The sequence below is a fragment of the Gymnoscopelus braueri genome (genome assembly GCF_963280865.1).
Source record: "Gymnoscopelus braueri genome assembly, chromosome: 6".
In the NCBI taxonomy this organism is placed as follows: domain Eukaryota; kingdom Metazoa; phylum Chordata; class Actinopteri; order Myctophiformes; family Myctophidae; genus Gymnoscopelus; species Gymnoscopelus braueri.
In genome coordinates this window covers 41,742,271-41,765,262 of record NC_137607.1, presented here as the reverse complement: position 1 = coordinate 41,765,262, position 22,992 = coordinate 41,742,271, and the positions used below count along the sequence as shown (strand labels likewise).

At 40.7% G+C, this 22,992-nt stretch overlaps 1 protein-coding gene across 2 annotated transcripts in view; it reads left to right on the top strand.

The window, feature by feature from the left end:
• The window catches only part of LOC308087350 (matrix remodeling-associated protein 8-like), a 39,302-nt gene extending 22,595 nt beyond the window's left edge, over positions 1–16,707 (top strand). For both annotated transcript variants that reach the window (XM_080431131.1, XM_080431132.1), the window contains exons 2-7: positions 3,819–3,914; positions 12,985–13,287; positions 13,519–13,839; positions 14,208–14,264; positions 15,636–15,777; positions 16,130–16,707. In XM_080431131.1, the coding sequence (XP_080287257.1) occupies positions 3,821–3,914; positions 12,985–13,287; positions 13,519–13,839; positions 14,208–14,264; positions 15,636–15,777; positions 16,130–16,298 (1,086 nt within the window). In that variant the 5' untranslated portion in view covers positions 3,819–3,820 and the 3' untranslated portion in view covers positions 16,299–16,707. The remainder of the gene's footprint in view (positions 1–3,818; positions 3,915–12,984; positions 13,288–13,518; positions 13,840–14,207; positions 14,265–15,635; positions 15,778–16,129) is intronic.
• Positions 16,708–22,992: the final 6,285 nt, after the last annotated feature.

Below are 22,992 nucleotides of genomic sequence, written 5' to 3'. Positions count from 1 at the left end.
GGTCTCAAAGACTGGAAATTGGAAATAAAAGTACCCCAGGTAGCTGACAATTTATCGGATAAATGTATATATGTACCAGTTCTTGAATATCGTATTACCTTTGGACGAACACTTAAAAAGAAAGCTGTTTTAGTTTCTACTGCATAAGATAAAAGGAAAGAAAATTACAGAAAGGTTTTGATTGTGTATGGGGCTGAACTGCGTAGCAGGCTGGGAATCCCTTATGTTTCAATGACCTGCAATAACTAACCAACATGCAAACTCACCCGCATGGACCACTGACACAACAATGGTCTAAGGCATTTGTACACAATTTAAAATACTCTCCAGACATTTTACGTTTTGCGAGGCTGTGAGGCTGGCCCGTGTTGTGCAGGGAAACGTTAGAAAGCACACAAGTGGCTATACCAGATTACATTGCAGTTGACAAAATAAAGGTGCAATGCAAAGTGTCACATTGATCAAGATTCCACGTGATTCTTCTGTTCAATAGAGGGGGCTGGCGTTTCAATGCCAAATTTCCTCCTATTAAAACATAAAGTTGGTTTACAGTAAGTATGGATATATAGTAGGCTTGTTTAACCCATGCAGATCAAAATAGCCAACTGAATAAAATAGACTGAGGATTATATATATATATATATAACGCCCGGGATTCGAACCCGAGTCTCCTGCTTGGAAAGCCATTCAAGCCAACATCTTAACCACTAAGCCAAAGGGATATCCCTATCGCTCAGGGGAGATATTAGACTTTCAGGCCATCAGGCTGAGACTGAGGTTGTGAACCACTCTGTTACATATATATAAATAGTATATAGTATATATATATATATATATATATATATATATATATATACATATATATACATATATATACATATATACATATATATACATATATATATATATACATATATATATATACATATACATATACATATATACATAGTTTCCTCTCTCGGATTTCGGGAGGTGTAGTTCCAGACTAGCAGTCGGAGATTGTGGAATAGTTGTCTGGCTACGCGAGACTATCCCCATAATAATAACTAAACCTATCCCTAACCCCGTTTTAGGGTGGAATTTCACTTAAAGCTTTAAAAGTGATATCCTGAAATTGCAAGCTTGGTCAAATAATTCAATATGAATAAAGACAAGACAGTCCCGAATCATCAATGTACACTTCCTAAACTATTCTCTGGTGCTATACCATAAGGTTTTAACCAAGTACACTCAATCACAAAACAATTGTTCAACTGTTTGAATGAGGTTTCCTCAAGGCAATGGCATTTTTAAGCTTGTTATTTGAGCTACTGCCACTACTATGAGCTACTGTACTGAAGTTGTAATTGCATGTTTTCCATTAATGAGAGAGGGAGACAGACATATTTGTGAGACAGATGAATGAGCTTCATTCAGCAACTTCAGTACAGTAACTCATAGTATAGTTCTCATAGTTCGCTTATGTGACTGTCAGTCCTGTGCGTGTGTCCGTATGTCTGTAGTTCACGTATCTCGAGAACCGTGAGAGACGACCGGCAAGGCGGTCGGACAGGCTGAGCTTCATTCAGCTAAAAGTGAGGGGGAAGTACACTTGGAGAATGCAATTACAACTTCAGTACAGTAACTCATAGTAGTGGCAGTAGCTCAAATAACAAGCTTAAAAATGCCATTGCCTTGAGGAAACCTCATCTGAAATTATTGTCATTAATTCACAAATTTGTTGCTTTTTCCAAATTATTATGACCTTGAGTGTCACGTCAAACAGTTGAACAATGGTTTTGTGATTGAGTGTACTTGGTTAAAACCTTATGGTATAGCACCAGAGAATAGTTTAGGAAGTGTACATTAATGATTCGGGACTGTCTTGTCTTTATTCATATTGAATTATTTGACCAAGCTTGCAATTTCAGGATATCACTTTTAAAGCTTTAAGTGAAATTCCACCCTAAAACAGGGTTAGGGATAGGTTTAGTTATTATTATGGGGATAGTCTCGCATAGCCAGACAACTATTCCACAATCTCCGACTGCTAGTCTGGAACTACACCTCCCGAAATCCGAGAGAGGAAACTGGCACTTCCGTTCACGAAAATATATTTAAAAATATATTTAAAAATATCTTAATATTTATTTATTTTAATTGCCATTTCTGCTAAGCAGCAAGCTAAATATACTTTTTTCTATTAGGATAAATTTGCGCTACTGTAAAAACGAAACGGAAGTTGGGAAGAGGCTTCACATCCGCTTTATATTTTAATCATGATCAGTCCCAGACTGTATAGACCAACATTAAACATTTGAATATTGTGGGAGGAAACAGTCTGGCCACGCAAGACTATTATGGGTCCAGTCGGACCAACGGACGCAAAAGTCAGTCTGTGGCCTCAGCCAATCAAACACAAGTAAACGTTTTTAACCAATCACGTCGCTTATACAGGGTCATTGTTATCTAGTGGAGGTATTGTATGTATTGATGTATGTAGTAACAATTCTCTCCGCCAGGCCAGAACAGCAAGGATTATGTTTTCGCCCCTGTCCGTCCGTGTGTGTCTGTCTGTGTCTGTCTGTGCAGCTAATCTTGGGCTACGTTGGAACGATCATCTTGCACGTACTTCCAGTAGGCCAAGGAAGAACCTCCACCCCAAATGTTTCAAATCGACCTCATGGTGGCACTATAATAGGCTGCTTCACGTTTTGGCCTATAACTATATGGATTCCTTAGATCATGACACAACTCCCCATATAGCCACGCTCATTTCCGCCTGACAAGATTTTCTGCCATTTTTCGTTTTCTTCAAAAAACACGTTTTGCTGCTTTGGGGGTTTGGTAGCGCAAAGATTAAATAAGAATAGATTAATTAAAAAATATTAAATAAATCTTGAGAAACAGAACAGTCAACAAGGCAGAAGTAATCTGACGTGACATCAGGAGGTCAGGAAACAAAGCTATAGGAAAATGGACAGGAACAGGAAACGGGTATGCCACCTTCGGGGACTACAGCCATGTACAGAGCCTACTATCTGAAAAATAATGCATACCTTCTGGCCAATCAGAATGGAGTATTCTCTGATCTGATCATTGTTACGGCCCTATATGGCCTCATATTGTGTTTTAACCCTCTCTAAAGGCCTCTCTAAATGGAGGGTGGAGTGGAGGAGTGGCATGGTGTCTGGTGACACACCTGGGCCTCATCCTCAATCAGCCAGCAGCCAACATAAAAGCCTAGGAGAAACTCTTTGTCAGTCCTTTTGACATCCGTCACCATGTGCTGAACCTTTTGTTGTTAGCTAGTGTTACTTTACTAGGTCTATAGGCTGTGTGCCATACCTATGCTTAGTGCTCAGGGTAACTTTATTACTGAGTGTTTAAAGTATAGAGACCATTCTAATCTCAGCTATTCTTAGTTTAGGAAACTTGACAGTATTACAAACCAATTCTTGAGTGTAGGGAAGGGAAGCTTGGTAGGGGTGTGCCACCATTTCTTTTGTTCCCCCTTTTGACCCTGTTTTGTTTAGCTAGGGAGTCTGGTTTGTAATGATTGTTTTGGTGTAGTTTAGTTTGGTTCCTTTTCAGGTAGGGTGGGGTATTTTGGCTTTGGCCACCCTGATGTTTTGTGCTTTCCCTAAACTGTTTATGTATCTGCTGTAAATTTAAGTTTAATCCTAATAATAAATGTACACTTTTTTTTACTTTACTCTGATTTGCGATTTTGATATGTTACTCCTTTCTAACCTCTAGAGTCTAGACCATATAAGGTTGTAACAATCATGGTGTAACTGATATTGATGCACAGGAACATCTGTCTTTCTTTCTTTCAGATATGAAGATGGCGTACCTACATGTGATCTACAATCAGAGACATTCCTCAAATATTCTTCTCATTTCAGTTCTGTATCTGCTCTGCTACGCTGAAGGTAAATTACACTGCAATTAACCTACAGTCTATGGAATTGAAAACTGATAGGCTGTTAGCCCTTACATTAACACATTGCATTAGTTTTTCCAGAGCATCTTTAGTTTAATGATCAATCAATTGATTGTTTTCCGGCTTGGATCAATGGAACTAACATAGTATACTTTAACTACGGTATTACAATGAAAACTTAATTTAGAGTAAAATTACTATGACTTTTTTTTGGTTTTAGATCAGGGGTTTTCAACAGGTGGTCCGTGGACCACTGGTGGTCCGTGAAGGTATTGCATGTGGTCCTTGACCATGCATTTAGTAATGTAGGAAAGTGATGAGGAAGATTTTGTATTTATTTTCTTACACGGTATTATACTGTATCTGGTATTATAGATATTTTTTTTTAGCTGTTGGAAATAACTAGGCTGCACTTGGTTGGAAAGTCCAGATGACAAAAATTTGAGGTTTGTGGAATTTATATTAATGCAGTATTATATTATATTGGTCAAATATATTTGTCGAAAACAGCCAGCAGACATTAAATGCCTTTTCACATAGTTTTATTTACCTCTCCACGGACAAAGCAACCTAACAGATCGTCCTCAGTGTTATCACACCTCTTAGGTTGAGCCGTACATCTTGAGACTTTTGTTTAATCTGGACTTCAGCTGGCATTCTGCTTTGCAGTGCTTTATCTTGCCTATATAAATGGACTCACTCTGCACACTCACTGCTAGATCCTAAACAGGTGCTAAGTTGTGTTCCTCATCTTGATGTTCTTGCTTGCTGTTCTACCCTTCATGAAAGCCTTTGTCTTATAATTGGACTTGACCTGCATTCCTACTTGTCTGCTTTTTAATGACACCCCAAAGGGCCGCAGAGGCTCCGTTTCTCCAATCCGTACCAAACTTGGCACAAACGCTGTTCAGGGGTTTGGCTTGAGAATAGTCACACCAAAAAAGCCTATATTGCTTGCACATGTGGCACTACAGCAGTGTTACAGCAGTGTTTAACACTTCAAATTGCCATAGCTCAGTGACCATTGCTCTGATCAGCACAGTATAGGAATAGATTTGAAGGCCAGGTAGCAGGTTGAAAACGTAGTGTTTGGGCTAAGAAATAGTACTTCCACTTAAAGCATCGACCATTATGCCAACAACTTATACGAGACCTTTTCTTAAAAAAATACTAAATATCACACCAACAACACAGAAATAAAATATAACATTGCTCTCATAGACTAGTAAAGACATACAATATTCCATCTCTACAACACTTCATCATCTTATTTCTCTTCATACTCTTGAGAGAACAGCTCTACAAAGCTTTAAACCTCCATTGTGTACAATATTGTCAAGAGTTCACTTGACACCAAACAAAAGTTTCCCAACATCACAGTCTGGAAAAAAACTATTAATTCGATTTAACAAAAGCAGGAAGTGGAAGTCTAAACAAGGCTTAACATAACTTCTCCCTGGATCTGGCTTTACTCTCCTAGTCTTTTATACTCTCTGTCTATATTTCCTACAATAAAACACAGTATAATCAGTACACTAGACTAGAGAGAGCCAGAGACTCTCTGCAAAGAACAACATTTTAATCTTAAATATCTCAATCTAACATCATTTTTGCGTTATTCTTATTGTTTATTTGTGCTGTTTTATTTGTGTATTATGGAGCACTACCCCCCAACCTAAGTTTTTCACAGTACTTGTACAGATATGTGACAATAAAACTCTCTTGAACGTTTGAGAACAAAATAAGTCTTAGCTTATCACCAGACACAGTATATTGTCAACCAAGGAGAGTAAGTTCTGAGCGAACAGTCAGCTTACAATGCCCAAACCAAACTGTAATCAGATCTCCCAGCCAGGTGTAACCAGTGTTGTATTGGTGATTTTGTAAGTGGTGGGACGCTATTTTAATGACGTCACGTGCACGTCGCTTAACACCTACACTACAGGTCACACATGCACAATTGATATGCATCTAGGCTCATTCCTATGTTAATCCTATGTTAATTCATGCTGGTGTGACAACCGGCAGCCGGCAGCCTTCGTTAACTTTGTTGAGGTGTGAATTTAAGGTTGTTTTAAATCTATGCATGTGCGTGCTCCTGCTCAAAAAAGGGGTTGCACGGCGTGTTACCGCGTCCCATGACCAATACATCCCTGGGTGTAAGCACTTCCAGTTGATGAATTGGCACACATACCTTAAAGGAGCACTTCACCCATGTTCAACCGTATCTTCATTGGTCCCCACCAATGCTCATTATAAGATGCCACAATTTGTGTCTCAGAGGTGGGCTATGGACAGAAACCTGCCTACCAATGACAATCATCAATGGAGACTCCAAGCCAATAGAAACTAGACGCGTCGCAATTCTGGGAAATTGCAAAGTGTGGTTGCGCCGACGCCGGTCGCCGGTCGCGGCCGCCTGGACTCGAGGGATACGCCGGTAGAAATACCGTCGGAGGCCGCGTGACGTGCCATTCGGTGCCGATCGGATCCCGCGTTCGTGACACGAGCCGTTTTGATTTGAGGAATAAGGCCCCTCCCACTAAAGAAACAGGCCCCTCCCACAAAAGTAACGGGCCAATTATATTGTCACGTCACTCCTGAGATCACTTGTATTTCATTTTGAGAGGATTGATCCCCCAAAAATCTGTTTTTTGCATCAAACGATTACATTTTGCGCATTTGTGGCGCCCCCTATGGGTCAAAGTGGAAATGCTTTTGGGGATTTGTTGAGTAAAGCACCCTCGACATGTGATTCAAATTTGGGATTGACTAGACGTTTCGTTTGTGATCTTTGGCATTCTTTGTAAAACGGGCCCCTTCCTCTAACTTTGGAAGCCAATTACGGACAAACGGTAAGGACTATCAAAATGCCGTTTGAATATGTGTATCGCATCGGTCCAAAGATCATGTGTACCGATTTTTGTAAAATTTGGAAAAAATATGTGGGAGGAGGAGCTAAAACTGTGTTTTGAAGAAAATTCAAAATGGCAGAAAATCTCTCCTGACGCAAATGGGCGTGGCCTATATGGGAAGTTGCGTCTTGACCCAAGGAATCTATTTTGATTTTACGACCTACGGTTCAAGAGTTATGGGCCAAAAGGTAAAGTGGGCTGTTATAGCGCCACCATGTGGCCGACTGGTGTGATTATTTTTTAAATAATTTTTCAATAAACTATTAACCTCCCCTCCAAGTCTGGTAACTCTAGCTCTTACGATTTCTGCGAAAAAAATACTTGAATTTGAGTTTTTTCACTTTTCCATTAAAGTGGATGGGGAAATTTAATGCACTAATAAATCAATATCAATAAAACTATGCAACCAATCTCTTAGCAAAGTACAAGCAGTCTATTCCCGATGAAGACGGTCATTATGACATATGGCACGAAATTGGGAAAAATAAACTGTGGGAGAAATAGCGAATAAGAAAAAAGTTTATCTAGAAAGTGGAATAATAAAGTCGGTAGAGTACTATAGTCTGGTTGCCCATTCGGGCAACCACACTAACTAGACGCGTCGCAATTCAGGGCAATTGCAAAGTGTGGTTGCGTCGACGCCGGTTGCGGCCGCCTGGACTCGAGGAATACGCTTGGAGGTATACCGTCGGAGGCCGCACGACGTGCAATTCGAATTCGGTGCTGATCGAATCCCGCGTTCGTGACACGTGCCGTTTTGATTTGAGGAAATAGGCCCCTCCCACTAAAGAAACAGGACCCTCCCACAAATGTAACGGCCCAATCATATTGTCACCTCACTCCTGAGATCACTTGCTTTTCATTTTGAAGGGACTGATCCCCCCAAAAATCATGTTTTTGCATCATACGGTGACATTTTGCGCATTTGTGGCGCCCCCTATGGGTCAAAGTGGAAATGCTTTTGGGGATTTGTTGAGTAAAGCACCCTCGACATGTGATTCAAATTTGGGATTGACCAGACGTTTCGTTTGTGATTTTTGGCATTCTTTGTAAAACGGGCCCCTCCCTCTAACTTTGGAAGCCAATTACGGACAAACGGTAAGGACTATCAAAATGCCGTTTGGATATGTTTATCGCGTCGGTCCAAAAATCATGTGTACCGATTTTTGTAAAATTTGGAAAAAATATGTGGGAGGAGGAGCTAAAAGTGTGTTTTGAAGAAAATTCAAAATGGCAGAAAATCTCTCCTGACGCAAATGGGCGTGGCCTATATGGGAAGTTGCGTCTTGACCCAAGGAATCTATTTTGATTTTACGACCTACGGTTCAAGAGTTATAGGCCAAAAGGTAAAGTGGGCTGTTATAGCGCCACCATGTGGCCGACTGGTGTGATTATTTTTTAAATAATTTTTCAATAAACTATTAACCTCCCCTCCAAGTCTTGTAACTGTAGCCCTTATGGTTTCTGAGAGAAAAAAAATACTTGAATGGGAGTTTTTGCAATTCCCATTAAAGTGGATGGGAACATTTTATGCACTAATAAATCAATATAAAAAAATCTATCCAGACGCAAATGAGCGTGGCCTATATGGGGAGTTGCGTAATGACCCAAGGAATCCAGGGATTTTTTTTTTGATTTTACGACCTACGGTTCAAGAGTTATAGGCCAAAAGGTAAAGTGGGCTGTTATAGCGCCACCATGAGGCCGAATGGTGTAATATTTGTTTCAATAATTTGGCAATAAACTATGAACCTCCCCTCCAAATCTGGTAACTCTAGCTCTTACGGTTTCTGAGAAAAAAATACTTGAATTTGAGTTTTTTCACTTTTCCATTAAAGTGGATGGGGAAATTTAATGCACTAATAAATCAATATCAATAAAACTATGCAACCAATCTCTTAGCAAAGTACAAGCAGTCTATTCCCGATGAAGACGGTCATTATGACATATGGCACGAAATTGGGAAAAATAAACTGTGGGAGAAATAGCGAATAAGAAAAAAGTTTATCTAGAAAGTGGAATAATAAAGTCGGTAGAGTACTATAGTCTGCACCACACTAACTAGACGCGTCGCAATTCAGGGCAATTGCAAAGTGTGGTTGCGTCGACGCCGGTCGCGGCCGCCTGGACTCGAGGAATACGCTTGGAGGTATACCGTCGGAGGCCGCACGACGTGCAATTCGAATTCGGTGCTGATCGAATCCCGCGTTCGTGACACGTGCCGTTTTGATTTGAGGAAATAGGCCCCTCCCACTAAAGAAACAGGACCCTCCCACAAATGTAACGGCCCAATCATATTGTCACCTCACTCCTGAGATCACTTGCTTTTCATTTTGAAGGGACTGATCCCCCCAAAAATCATGTTTTTGCATCATACGGTGACATTTTGCGCATTTGTGGCGCCCCCTATGGGTCAAAGTGGAAATGCTTTTGGGGATTTGTTGAGTAAAGCACCCTCGACATGTGATTCAAATTTGGGATTGACCAGACGTTTCGTTTGTGATTTTTGGCATTCTTTGTAAAACGGGCCCCTCCCTCTAACTTTGGAAGCCAATTACGGACAAACGGTAAGGACTATCAAAATGCCGTTTGGATATGTTTATCGCATCGGTCCAAAGATCATGTGTACCGATTTTTGTAAAATTTGGAAAAAATATGTGGGAGGAGGAGCTAAAAGTGTGTTTTGAAGAAAATTCAAAATGGCAGAAAATCTCTCCTGACGCAAATGGGCGTGGCCTATATGGGAAGTTGCGTCTTGACCCAAGGAATCTATTTTGATTTTACGACCTACGGTTCAAGAGTTATAGGCCAAAAGGTAAAGTGGGCTGTTATAGCGCCACCATGTGGCCGACTGGTGTGCTTATTTTTTAAATAATTTTTCAATAAACTATTAACCTCCCCTCCAAGTCTTGTAACTGTAGCCCTTATGGTTTCCGAGAAGAAAAATACTTGAATGGGAGTTTTTGCAATTCCCATTAAAGTAGATGGGGAAATTTAATGCACCAATAAATCAAAATCAAAAAATCTATCCAGACGCAAATGGGCGTGGCCTATATGGGGAGTTGCGTAATGACCCAAGGAATCCAGGGATTTTTTATTTTATTTTACGACCTACGGTTCAAGAGTTATAGGCCAAAAGGTAAAGTGGGCTGTTATAGCGCCACCATGAGGCCGAATGGTGTAATATTTGTTTCAATAATTTGGCAATAAACTATGAACCTCCCCTCCAAATCTGGTAACTCTAGCTCTTACGGTTTCTGAGAAAAAAATACTTGAATTTGAGTTTTTTCACTTTTCGATTAAAGTGGATGGGGAAATTTAATGCACTAATAAATCAATATCAATAAAACTATGCAACCAATCTCTTAGCAAAGTACAAGCAGTCTATTCCCGATGAAGACGGTCATTATGACATATGGCACGAAATTGGGAAAAATAAACTGTGGGAGAAATAGCGAATAAGAAAAAAGTTTATCTAGAAAGTGGAATAATAAAGTCGGTAGAGTACTATAGTCTGGTTGCCCATTCGGGCAACCACACTAACTAGACGCGTCGCAATTCAGGGCAATTGCAAAGTGTGGTTGCGTCGACGCCGGTTGCGGCCGCCTGGACTCGAGGAATACGCTTGGAGGTATACCGTCGGAGGCCGCACGATGTGCAATTCGAATTCGGTGCTGATCGAATCCCGCGTTCGTGACACGTGCCGTTTTGATTTGAGGAAATAGGCCCCTCCCACTAAAGAAACAGGACCCTCCCACAAATGTAACGGCCCAATCATATTGTCACCTCACTCCTGAGATCACTTGCTTTTCATTTTGAAGGGACTGATCCCCCCAAAAATCATGTTTTTGCATCATACGGTGACATTTTGCGCATTTGTGGCGCCCCCTATGGGTCAAAGTGGAAATGCTTTTGGGGATTTGTTGAGTAAAGCACCCTCGACATGTGATTCAAATTTGGGATTGACCAGACGTTTCGTTTGTGATTTTTGGCATTCTTTGTAAAACGGGCCCCTCCCTCTAACTTTGGAAGCCAATTACGGACAAACGGTAAGGACTATCAAAATGCCGTTTGGATATGTTTATCGCATCGGTCCAAAGATCATGTGTACCGATTTTTGTAAAATTTGGAAAAAATATGTGGGAGGAGGAGCTAAAAGTGTGTTTTGAAGAAAATTCAAAATGGCAGAAAATCTCTCCTGACGCAAATGGGCGTGGCCTATATGGGAAGTTGCGTCTTGACCCAAGGAATCTATTTTGATTTTACGACCTACGGTTCAAGAGTTATAGGCCAAAAGGTAAAGTGGGCTGTTATAGCGCCACCATGTGGCCGAATGGTGTAATATTTGTTTCAATAATTTGGCAATAAACTATTAACCTCCCCTCCAAGTCTTGTAACTGTAGCCCTTATGGTTTCCGAGAAGAAAAATACTTGAATGGGAGTTTTTGCAATTCCCATTAAAGTGGATGGGGAAATTTAATGCACTAATAAATCAATATCAAAAAATCTATGCAACCAATCTCTTAGCAAAGTACAAGCAGTCTATTCCCGGTGAAGCCGGTCATTATGACATATGGCACGAAATTGGGAAAAATAAACTGTGGGAGAAATAGCGAATAAGAAAAAAGTTTATCTAGAAAGTGGAATAATAATAAAGTCGGTAGAGTACTATAGTCTGGTTGCCCATTCATTCTATGACCTACGGTTCAAAAGTTAAAGGCCAAAAGGTAAAGTGGGCTGTTATATTTATATATATATAGTTTGATTGATAATGCCTTTTGAGGGTAACTAGACAGGTGCCCGTTGGGCACCGGCCTTCTAAGGATATGTATCGGTATGTCCTTGTCCCTGTTATGCCCATATATGGAGACCCCTGATGTTATCAGTATACGGGCATATGGTAATGCCCATATATGGGCATATGGTGGGGGGATCAGCGGTTCTGGAAAGTCCTTTTGCAGTGGTAAACGTTTGTCTGTGGCGAATGTGTGGAGAATGTCTGAAGAATTCGGACAGGTGTGGGGAATTTGCCAAATCAGATTAAGGCTGGGATTGCCATGGCAATAAATTGGCTAATTTGGGTAATTTTCTGGTGGTTCTGGACAACCGCCTATCCGACCGACTCTGCGGTGTGTACACAACTCCCTCGGGCCAAATTTGAAGTCGGTTGGTTGAATGGTTCTCGAGATACGTGGATTACTAGACGTATGTACGTACAGAGATTCCGTGCATTTATTGTAAGAAGATTGTGAACCTGCATGTTTTGGCTTAGCCAGTCAATCTCAGTTTGAGAAATCTGTAAATATTACATCTGGCTCGGTCAATTCGGACTACAATTTTAAATTTAACAGATATTGAGCCATATTTCATGTCCCTCAAGTGGGTAACATTACAAATATTAGTCTAATGCCCCTGTGTGTTCAAAAGGTGTAACGTCTACTCTGCCACATGAACTTCATTAGATATTGCTGGAAATTAGTTGTCACTGCCCAATGCCAACTATGTTGTTTTGTTTTGTTTTGGTATTTACCTGTACCTCTCTTGTGTTTCGTTCTTACTGTTGTTGCTATGTCACCTGAATGTCCCTCTGGAACAGGGCAGGAATTTCAAGGAGGCCATGAAGGACATGGCGGCCCTCGTTTTGGCCTTTTGCCCTTCAAAAAATGATATACCCAAAGGCCACAGTGGCCTTGATGATGTGTCTACACTGCCCCAGTGTGCCAGCTGATTTCACAGTTTCTCCCTTGCTTCTTTTCTGTCAATATTGCTTTTAGACACAGTAGTACTAATAGTTTATTTTGGTCATTAAAAGCATATCAATACAAAGCCTTCATTTGTTGTCATCAAATTACACCAGTGTCTTGTTGAGATTCTGAAATAATGAAAAGCTGTATTTATTTATTTTGTTGATAGTTATACTGTGTATTTAAAATGAAATCATTCTTAACCCTTGAATTCAATTAATACAAAAAAAAAAAGAAGTTTTATTTGATGGCCTCCCTGCCCAGGTATTTGGCCTTTGTGCCCTCAAAAAATGGACTACACCAAAAGTCAAGTGGCCTTGCCCCTAAAACGATGAAATTCCAGGCCTGCTCTGGGATCAATAAAGGTTTATCTTATATTTATCTTATCTCATATTTTCAGGGAACAAGAAAGTGAATACATGTGTTGGAGAAAATGCTGTTCTACCCTGTGAAAATCCCATTATGGATGCTGGCATGGCTGTAGAATGGACCAGAGCAGACCTACCAGATGAATATGTGTATTACCAGAGGAACGGGGAAGAAGATCAGGATGTTAAGAATCCTTCCTACGATAATAGAACGTCACTCCTCAGGGAAGGCAACGTGTCCCTCAAAATCAAAAAAGTGAATTCATCTGATCATGGAACCTACAATTGTAAAATTGATAACACCCAGAAGATCTGCACTGTTCGACTCATTGTTGGTAAGGGAATACATTTTTGTCCATTTTTATTTGACCTATGTCACACCACCGATCTATATGTCCATATGGAGATCTCTGTATCTGTCATTCCATTTTATTTTATTTATTTTGGTTCTTGGCATTTACCTCTCCTGTGTTTCATTCTCACTGCTGTTGCTGCTATGACCTCTGAATGTCCCTCTGGGATCAATAAATGTTTATCTTATCTTACCGATATCTTATCTTATGTAGTAGGGGACTGTCTGTACGTGTATGCATCTGTTGGAGAAAATGCTGTTCTACCATGTGAGAATCACATTATGGATGCTGGCGTGGGTGTAGAATGGACCAGAGCAGACCTAGAAGAGGAATATGTGTTTAACCAGAAGAACGGGGAAGAAGAGACGGATTCTAAGAATCCTTCCTACCATGATAGAACGTCCGTCTTCAGGAAAGAATTGACAAAAGGCAACGTGTCCCTCAAAATCTCCAGAGTGAAATTATCTGATGAAGGAATCTACAAATGTAAAATTGAGAAACCCCAGAAGGAATGCACTGTTCTACTTATTGTTTGTAAGGGAATACATTTTTGTTTTGAGAAATTATGATTAAGAATGTGTTTGTCATCTATGACATCATCTATGAAGTCAGCACTATTACGTCTGTGGTCTCCAGATTTGGACAAGATTTGGGTAAGCCAGATTAGAGTGCGTTTGACTTCCAGTATAAAATTCTTGTTAAAAAAGAAGACGTTGAATATATTAGATATAAGATCATTTTTGGCCTACTGGCAGTGTGCACAAAAGTTGGCACTAATCAGTACACTGGTTTGAAAGATTCAAAATGGTCACCCCTAATTCATTATTACATGATATAAAATGATAATAATAACGAATTTTTTTTACATTTATTTGACATTGATTGGAATATGGATGTTCCAGCGCTCCCCCCCGGTGACCAGAGTAAGCTGTCTAATGTCACTGACACTGAAGAAATGGGTGAGTGTAAAGATTGATTATTGTACAATGTCTTCATTCTAGAGCAGTGGTTCTCAACCTGTGGATCGGGACCCCCAGCTTACCCCAGATTACAATGAAGTGACAATTTAAAGACTTTTAAGACCTTTTTAATACCTAAAAAAGAAAGAGAAGAAAAAAGACCACCACTGCATCAAAAGTAATCAACAAACTATACTATAAAAACTGGTCAAACATTGGCCAAATTGTCAAATAATATAAGAAAGAGACAACATTTTTGAATATAGCCGATCTACAAGCTCACAACGCCTCGCACTGTAAGGTGTTGTGAGCTAGGAGATCTGCTATTTTCACAATATTTATCTGTGGAACAGAGTCAAACAGAATGTAATGCATCAACTCCTGCAATTCCAAGTGCTTGTCTTGGTGTGGGGCCAGTTCAAATATGATTATTTACTGGGGTCGCGGCCTAAAAAGGTTGAGAACCACTGTTCTACAGGAAGGGTCTTCAACGTTTTTGCAGGCCTAGGACCCCTTTGCTGAGAGAGAGATGAAGCAGGGACAACCCACGCCCCAACAACATATATTATATAAAATTGTGTTGTAGATTAAAAATGTTCATAGATTACATAGATAGCTTCATAGAATTGTTTGACAGCGTTGTGTAAATTAATGTGTTTACATATATTTTCTAATAATATGCTGGATGCATGTGTATTTTCAGACATTTAACCACTTAAACACTAGTAAATTTGACTTGATTTGGCTCTGTACTTGGTCTGCTCTTTCACTCTACACCAAATCTCTTTGCCGAAAAAAGGCGATCTACAATCTCACAACGTGATATCAATAGACTTCACCCGTTTGGTTGATCCTGTAAGGGCATCACGTAGCCTACCTCACGGACACACACTCACAGGCACCACACATGTGCATGCACAGCAGTCACCGCTTTAAAAAGAAGCATCACTTTAGGCAGAATCCCTAAAAAACTACCGAAGCAACCACTTCCTCAGCTTCTATAGAAGCTTTGTGGTTTTCTACTACAGGGTGCTCAATTACTGCCCCAAGGTATTACAGCAGTGTTAACAGCAGTAGTAACAGTGGCCGCTTTAAAAAGTAGCAAGTTCACAAGACATTTGTTTAAAAAGTATCTAGTTTACAAGGAATCCATCATGGCAGGAACACATGGCTTAACTAATACAGGGTTAAAATTATGTAGTGTAACATCTCAGGTTAATTATAAACCTGTTTAAACCTAGATTTAGTAACCCTAGATTAATTCTAATCTAAACCAGGATTAATTGAATCCTTGTTGGTGAAACCCAACCAAACTTCTCCCTTCCCTCCTCATCATCTTTCATTCTACTGTATCTCTCTCACTTTCTCCAGTTGGAAATTTTTCTGGGTGGGGTTTGCTTATCAGCATACCCCTCATCATTGTCTTCATCAGTGGCCTGGTTTACCAGAGGCAAAGCATTCTGAAGCTTGTTCACAGCAGATTCCAGAGACCTGACGATGGCGATGAGCAAAGGTGCAGTAGGCTACTACTGCATGCATGAATGAATGAATGAATGAATGAATGAATGAATAATTTTATTTTCGTGTCTGGCTGCCTTTCACAGCCCATCCCTTACGGGATTATTCAGACACAATTTAAAGAACACACTGTATACACAACTCTGATCAAAAGTACAGTTTAGTAGTCTAATTTTCAAACTAGAGAATGCATGTTTCATCCATTGAATTCACACTGAGTTAAGTTGAATTCATGTCAACTTAACTCAGTGTCATTTCAATCAATCATTCTATGCATTTTAGTAAAAGTTTGACTTTTTCTGCAGTTCAGTACAATTTCTGTCTGCTTTTTCCTGTCATTTGTCCAGTCCTGGGAATGGTGTCTCTGAAGGCAGCTCTCCACTGCACCGAAATCGTCCCGACTGGGCCGCGGGAGGCGCTGGAACGCCTCTCCTGGTGACAACCTGCCGACAACCTTTTGTAGGTAGTGGCGTGTTGCCGTCGGCAAGCCCAAAAAAAAGCAACCCGCAACTATGAATATTTAGTGACTTTAGGGACGAGTCGAAATTTAGGAAATGGGGGGTATGGAGGAAAATAGGGGAGGGTCATGCCATTTTAAATTTAGTCCGAGGGAGGGTCAACTAATTTTACTTTGAGTCCAAGGGAGGGTCATGCATTTTTGAATTAATAAAATAGTCCGGGTTTTTATATATATTTTTTTACTACAGTTTTTATGAATTACATTCTCCCCTTCCCCTCATCAATTTTACAAACAAGTTATAAATTATTATAACACCAAACAACCACCCGCCAGAGCGCACACTCCGCACAGGCTGCAATGGATGCGTGGAGATGGCCAGGACGCACAGCGCGCACCTCTGTCAATACGGTAATGGTAGACACCAGTTCTCTGGTTGAGATTCAACATCAAGTGCAACGCTGCACATAACCAGTGATAGGTTAGATTTAAAGCCTATATTCCAGTTTATAATGCGCGGAAGCCAAGCAACACTTTTGACAGAGAGAGGGGGGGGGGGGGCATGAGAGAGCACGCGGGCGCACGAGAGAGAGGGGGGGGGGGGAGCATGAGAGAGCGGGGAGAGAGGGAGGGAGAGAGAACCCGACGTCGGATCAACAGCAATACAAATTAATAACTGCAAACAGATCCAAAGATTAGGCTATCAATATCATACAAAAGCAGAGAGAAGCTGTGTTCTCACCGCTCTGATGGACAATAAATAATCCTTTTGCAAACAATATCCATGTTCTGTTCCTTTGTCAACAATGATCCAAATGGGAAGTTTATTTCAGCAGCTAGAACTGACTGTTTGACATAGATTAGTTTGAGCTGCGCAGCTCCTCATTTCAGTTAATTGCCTTCACCTGCTGCTGTGCTGCTGCGCAACAGGGCAGATCTCCGCCAGGCCAGGTGGCCCTATCCAGGCCCATGAAATTCATAGGCAGTCTACAGTAGCCAATTAGAATGAAATGTGCTAAAACTGACTCATACACTGATACAGAACCATATATAGGCTAAATATTGTCTCAGACTCTCTGTCGGTTGGGAAAACTGTTCCTTTTATTTTAAAACAATTTCAAATGCTGAAAAAACCAATCTACAAGCTATAATTATTAAAAATTAAGAAATACTATATATTAAATAGTGAAAAATACAGAAAATAGGGGAAAATACATAAAATCTCTAATCTGTGATTCTAATGTGATTAATGTGACCCCTACAGTCAGTGAAGTCCAGTGCTGAATGTGACAAATATTGAGACAAATAGGCTATAACCCAATACATAATTTTATGAAATAAATGGGTTATATTTTACAGATAGTTACACTATTCTTGTACTATATTAAAATTAAATCATACCTTAACCTTCAAGTTAAATTAATTATTTCCGTGGACTTATTTCCTGTGTGTGTGTGTGTGTATATATATATATACACACACACACACACACACACACACACACACACACACACACACACACACACACACACACACACACACACACACACACTCTAAATACATTATAAATGTATTCTAATTCTTTGAAAACAGATGCTTCAGTAGAAAAAAACGAAACATACCTGGTCAAATTTGGAGACAGGTGCTGTATCACTATCAGGTGGTGGTGGCACAACTGCCTGCATGTGTTGGCCAGGGGCATGGCCACAATAATCACATGCTGCAATGTCGTTCTGGGTTTCATACACATCACATGTGCACTCCAGGCACCTGCCTCTCATTATACCGCGCTTGTGTTTCATATTTGTTTTTAATACAGCAAGTGTTCTCTATTGATGATGCGTCGCGAGCAGCGCAACTTTTTAGCGGTGCTAACGTCAAGTCTTTCTGACAACTCAACCTTTTTATCAGTACGGGTAGCTCCTGAGTAAATTGTCAGACTCTGAATCCGTGCGCTCCGTCGTCTGCGGTATTGAATCCCACTCAAGTCAGTAATTTTCTGCGATGCAATGTTACTTCTTGCGGTCAATTTATTTACTCGAAGTTAAGGTTAGGAATAAGATTAGTGTATAATAGACATCATTTTAGTGAGGTAAATGTCATTGATATTTTTGGGGGAGGGTCATTCTTTTTTTTTTAATCACTTGGGGAGGGTCATTGATTTTTTTTCCCATTCAGAGGGAGGGTCATCGCATTTTAAATTAGGGCACATATATTTCCTCCATGCCCCCCCTTCTGTAAATTTCGACTGGTCCCTTACAGGAAATCAAGTCGCTTATAGACCGAATTCCTGGCCACGCCCCCTACTTCCGCTCCTGTACCTCACACATGACACTGCCATTTTCAGACTACTCAATGACAAAAACAGTTCTCACTTCACACAACTAACTATACTGTTCAGTATCAAACACCCCACACTGGACTGAACACCCCCCATCCATTGAAAGACAGTTCAGGCACAGGAGACGATATGTAAAGGTAACTCCGCACCAAACAGACTCGTCCAGACTATTGCAGACTACTCCAGACTGCAACAGACTGGTATTCGGTTGGCAAAAGTTGGCATTTAAGTCTGTCAGCCGACTGGCCATTCATGTGCTAATTTGACTTTTAGCCTGCCAGCGTTGCCAGGTCTGCTTATTATAAGCGACTTTGGGCTTGTTTCCCTGCAAAGCCACTTGTTCCCAGCGTTTTTTCTTCACTGACGTGCAGTGGTGTAAAGTAACTAGTACATTTACTCAAGTACTGTACTTAAGTACAATTTTGAGGTACTTTTACTTTACTGGAGTATTTCCAATTGTCTATACTTGTACTCCACAACAATTATTTGAAATGTTTAGTTACTAGTTACTTTGCAGATATAAATCATTATGAAACATACATTAACCACTTTAGCCCTATTTTATACCTATAAGCTATTTGAAAATAGCAGATCTACAAGCTCACAACGTGTTGCGATGCACGCGTTCTGAGCTTGTAGATCTGCTATTTTCAAACATTTTTGTACTTTTACTTTTGGTACTTTAAGTACATTTTTATACCAATACTTTAGTACTTTTACTCAAGTAAATGTTGAATTCCGGACTTTTACTTGTAACAGACTCAGAGTACATCTATTGCATTCAAGCCTGGAATTTCGTCATTTTAGGGGCAAGGCCACTTGGCCTTTGGTGTTGTAATTTTTTGGAGGGCACAAAGGCCAAATGCCAGGGCAGGAAGGCCATCAAAAAAATAAATAAAGATTTTTAAGTCCAAAAATGATTTTTAAGTCCACGGAAATAATGCATTTAACTTGAAGGTTAAGGATGATTGTATTTTAATATATTATAAGAATAGTATAACTATCTGTGAAATATAACCCATTTATTTCACAACATAATGTGTTGGCAAATGACCAATATTTAGTTATATAGGTCTCAATATGTCACATTCAGCCCTGGACTTCACTGACTGAAGTAGGGGTCACATTAATCACATTAGATTCACAGAATGTATTTTACCCACCAGTTATTTTCAATCAAATGAAATGTGAATGAACTTGCACTAATAATGACTTTAGTTGATTTTTCACTCTTTAAAATATAGTATTTCTTAATTATTAATAATTACAGCTTGTAGATTGGCTATTTTCACGATTTTAAATTGTTTTTAAATAATAATAAAAAAGGAACATACAAGATTTCCACCCGACAGCCATAATATATAGCCAATATATGGTTCTGTATCAGTATATGAGTCAGTTTTTGCAGATTTCATTCTAATTGGCTACTATGCCTGAATATGAATTTCATGAGCCTGGGTAGGTCACCCTGGCTTGGCGGAGATATGCCCTGTAGCGCACAGCAGCAGCAGCAGGTGAAAGCAATTCACTTAAATGAGGGTTGTGTTGCACACCAAAAAACTGACTAAAACTGTCACTAGCTGGGTCTGGGTCTCTCTCTCTCTCATTCACTTTTCCATTCTCTCACTCTCTCTCTCCCTCCCTCTTTCTCGCTCGTTCTCTCTCTCCCTCTTTCCGTCTCCTCAATCTCTCGCTCGCTCTTTCTCTCTCAATCTTTCACTCTCCCTTTTTTCTCTCCCTCTGTCTCTCCCTCTCTCTTTCCTTCTCTCTCTGCCGCTTTTTACCTCCCTCTTTCTCCCTCCCTCCGTTTCTCTCTCCCTCTCTCTCCCTTTCTTTCTCCCTCTCTGTTGCTCTCTTTCTCCCTCCCGCTTTCTCCGTTCCTCTCTCTCCCTCGCTCCTGGTATCTCCCTCTCTCTCACCCACTTTCTCCCACCCTCTTTCTCTCTGTCTTCCTCCCCTCTCTCTTTCTCTTCCCTCTCTCCCTTCCTCTCTCTCTTTCCCTCTCTCTCTCTCTCTCTCTTTCTCCCTCCCTCTTTCTCTCCCCCTCTACCACTCTTCCTCTGTCACTATCTCCCTGCTTTACGAGCCTATTCATGCAATGCTTGAACTCCCACTCAGAAGGACATGTTTACATACTTGCGCATTACATATTTATACATAAACACGGATGCATGTGACTCCGTCACTGGACAAATTTACACACCTGCTCCCAATCACCAGCGCAAAAGTAGGTCAAATCAATCAATCTCTCTCTCTCTGGGAGCAACAACAAGAAACAGTGAATGTAGGTTTTCATAGACATGGTCGCTTGTTTCTCTCACATAATCTGGCAACACCGACAGCCCTCTGTTGTCACTGCCACTGCTCTACCAGTCGGCTAAAAAGCTGAACATGTTCGGTCGGCTTTGGGTCGGCCGAAAAGGTCCCGACGGACCCCCCGACGGACCCCTAACCGACTGGCCGACGCTTCCCGAAGCCAATTCGGCCCAAAATCGGGCCGATTAGGATTGGTCTGGAGTTAGCTTAAGGCTCTGCAAGATGGCTACAGTGAGATGCGCAAGAAGCTACTGATACTTGAGATGCATTCAAGACGTTGAAATATCAGAATAACAGGTATAGCTGAAGGAGAGGAAAAAGATAACCCGACTGACTTTGTGTCTACTCTGATTCCATTGCTGTTGGGAGCCGAGCACTTTCCTGTTAAGGTCCTAGTTGACGTAGCTCATAGAGTAGGCCCAAAGCCTGCTAAAGGCAGCTACTCGCGCGCGCTCATTGCGAAGATACACTATCTACAAGTGCAGATGCTTATCACCAAGCTGGCCCCTAAAAAGGCTCCTCTGCGCTACAAAGATGGCAAGGTCTCCATATTCCCTGATCTGCCGACGGAGGTGTTTCAACAACGCAAGAAGTTCCAGGACGTCCGGAGCAGATGCAGGGCCGCTGGCCTGCTAGCCGGTTTCATGGGCCAGCAGACTTGACTTCGCATCACCGTGGATGGAGCCACGCAGTACTTTGATACACCCGAGGCAGCTGGACGCTTTCTGGATAAAAAGCTGGTCATCGTCGTGGAGGAGGAAGACATGAGCGGTGATCCCCCTGCATGATTCTCCTGTCTGTCGCCTTGGGCTGAGGAGCTAAGGGTATGTTAATCACACACGTTATGTTTCGTCCGGCTGGACCTGAGAGAGGTTCTACTTCGCAAGACTTTTTATTTTTGCTTGAAAAAGGAAGCATTTTTAATATTTTATTTATATGAACACCTGGACTTATGCTAGTGTGGCCCACCCAAAAAAAATCCTTTATACTTAGTATGTTATGATTGTTGGTCTCATTATTTCCTTTCTCTTTTTTCTCAAATACTGGTGGGCTACATTAGTTTATGGACATTGGAGTTATTCGAGGGGCTATGCAGCAAGATTTTTCATTTTTTATTATTTTTTCATATATATGAACACTGGGATTAATGCTCATATTCCAATGCAACCTTTTTTTCTCTTTTTTTATTTTTGATATATATATATTTTTTGTACTTCTATTATATTGGATGTCATGGAAACAATTCATGATGATTAGCTTTACTTAGATGGTCTCTATGGACAGGGCTGTTAAAATGCTGTGCAAACTTTAATTTTTTTTCTTCTCTCCCTCAAAGTGGAGGGCAGCACTGAGTATTTGTTTATGGTCATGGCAGGATGCTTACACTTTACAACTTATTTTTTCATCCTTTATATAGTCGTGTTTATATATATGTGTGTATACATTTTTTTTTTCTCTTTGTCTAAAACTCTATATGAACGTTGATCGCAATGCACACATTTTTTTATTTACAGGAGTCTTGTGCGAGCGGCTCAGGCCGGCGAGGGTTTAGGGGTTCGGTTGGTTACAACTGATGTATACCGATTTTCTCAGTGACCGTGTGATTGTGTCACTCTGTTATTATTGTATTTTTTATTTCTTTTTATTGTTTTATTATGGAGCGGAGCCGTGGGTGGGAATTTTACTTATGCCCCGGATTGTATTAGGGAGGTTAGAGAAGGATGCCAATAAGGGGTGTCCCTCTGCTTGGGGGTGGGGGGTGGGAAATCTGTGTTAAATGTTTTGTGTTTTGTTTGGCTGGTGCGCGCCTATTTGGTTCGGCGGGCGGTGTCACTACTTTTCATCCTGATCTGTGTCAATGACACATAGGGCGGTTAACAGGCTACCCAACGGGGCTCTGAGGTTTGTCAGCTGGAATGTAAAAGGACTAGGCAATCCGGTAAAGAGGGCAAAAGTTTTAGCTCATCTTAAATCCTTACAGCCGGATATTATTTTCCTCCAGGAAACACATGCGAAACGCAATGTGCAGTCAATCCTCCGAGCTAACTGGCTAGGCCAGGCATATCATGCTAACTTTGGAGCTAAGGCGATTCAGG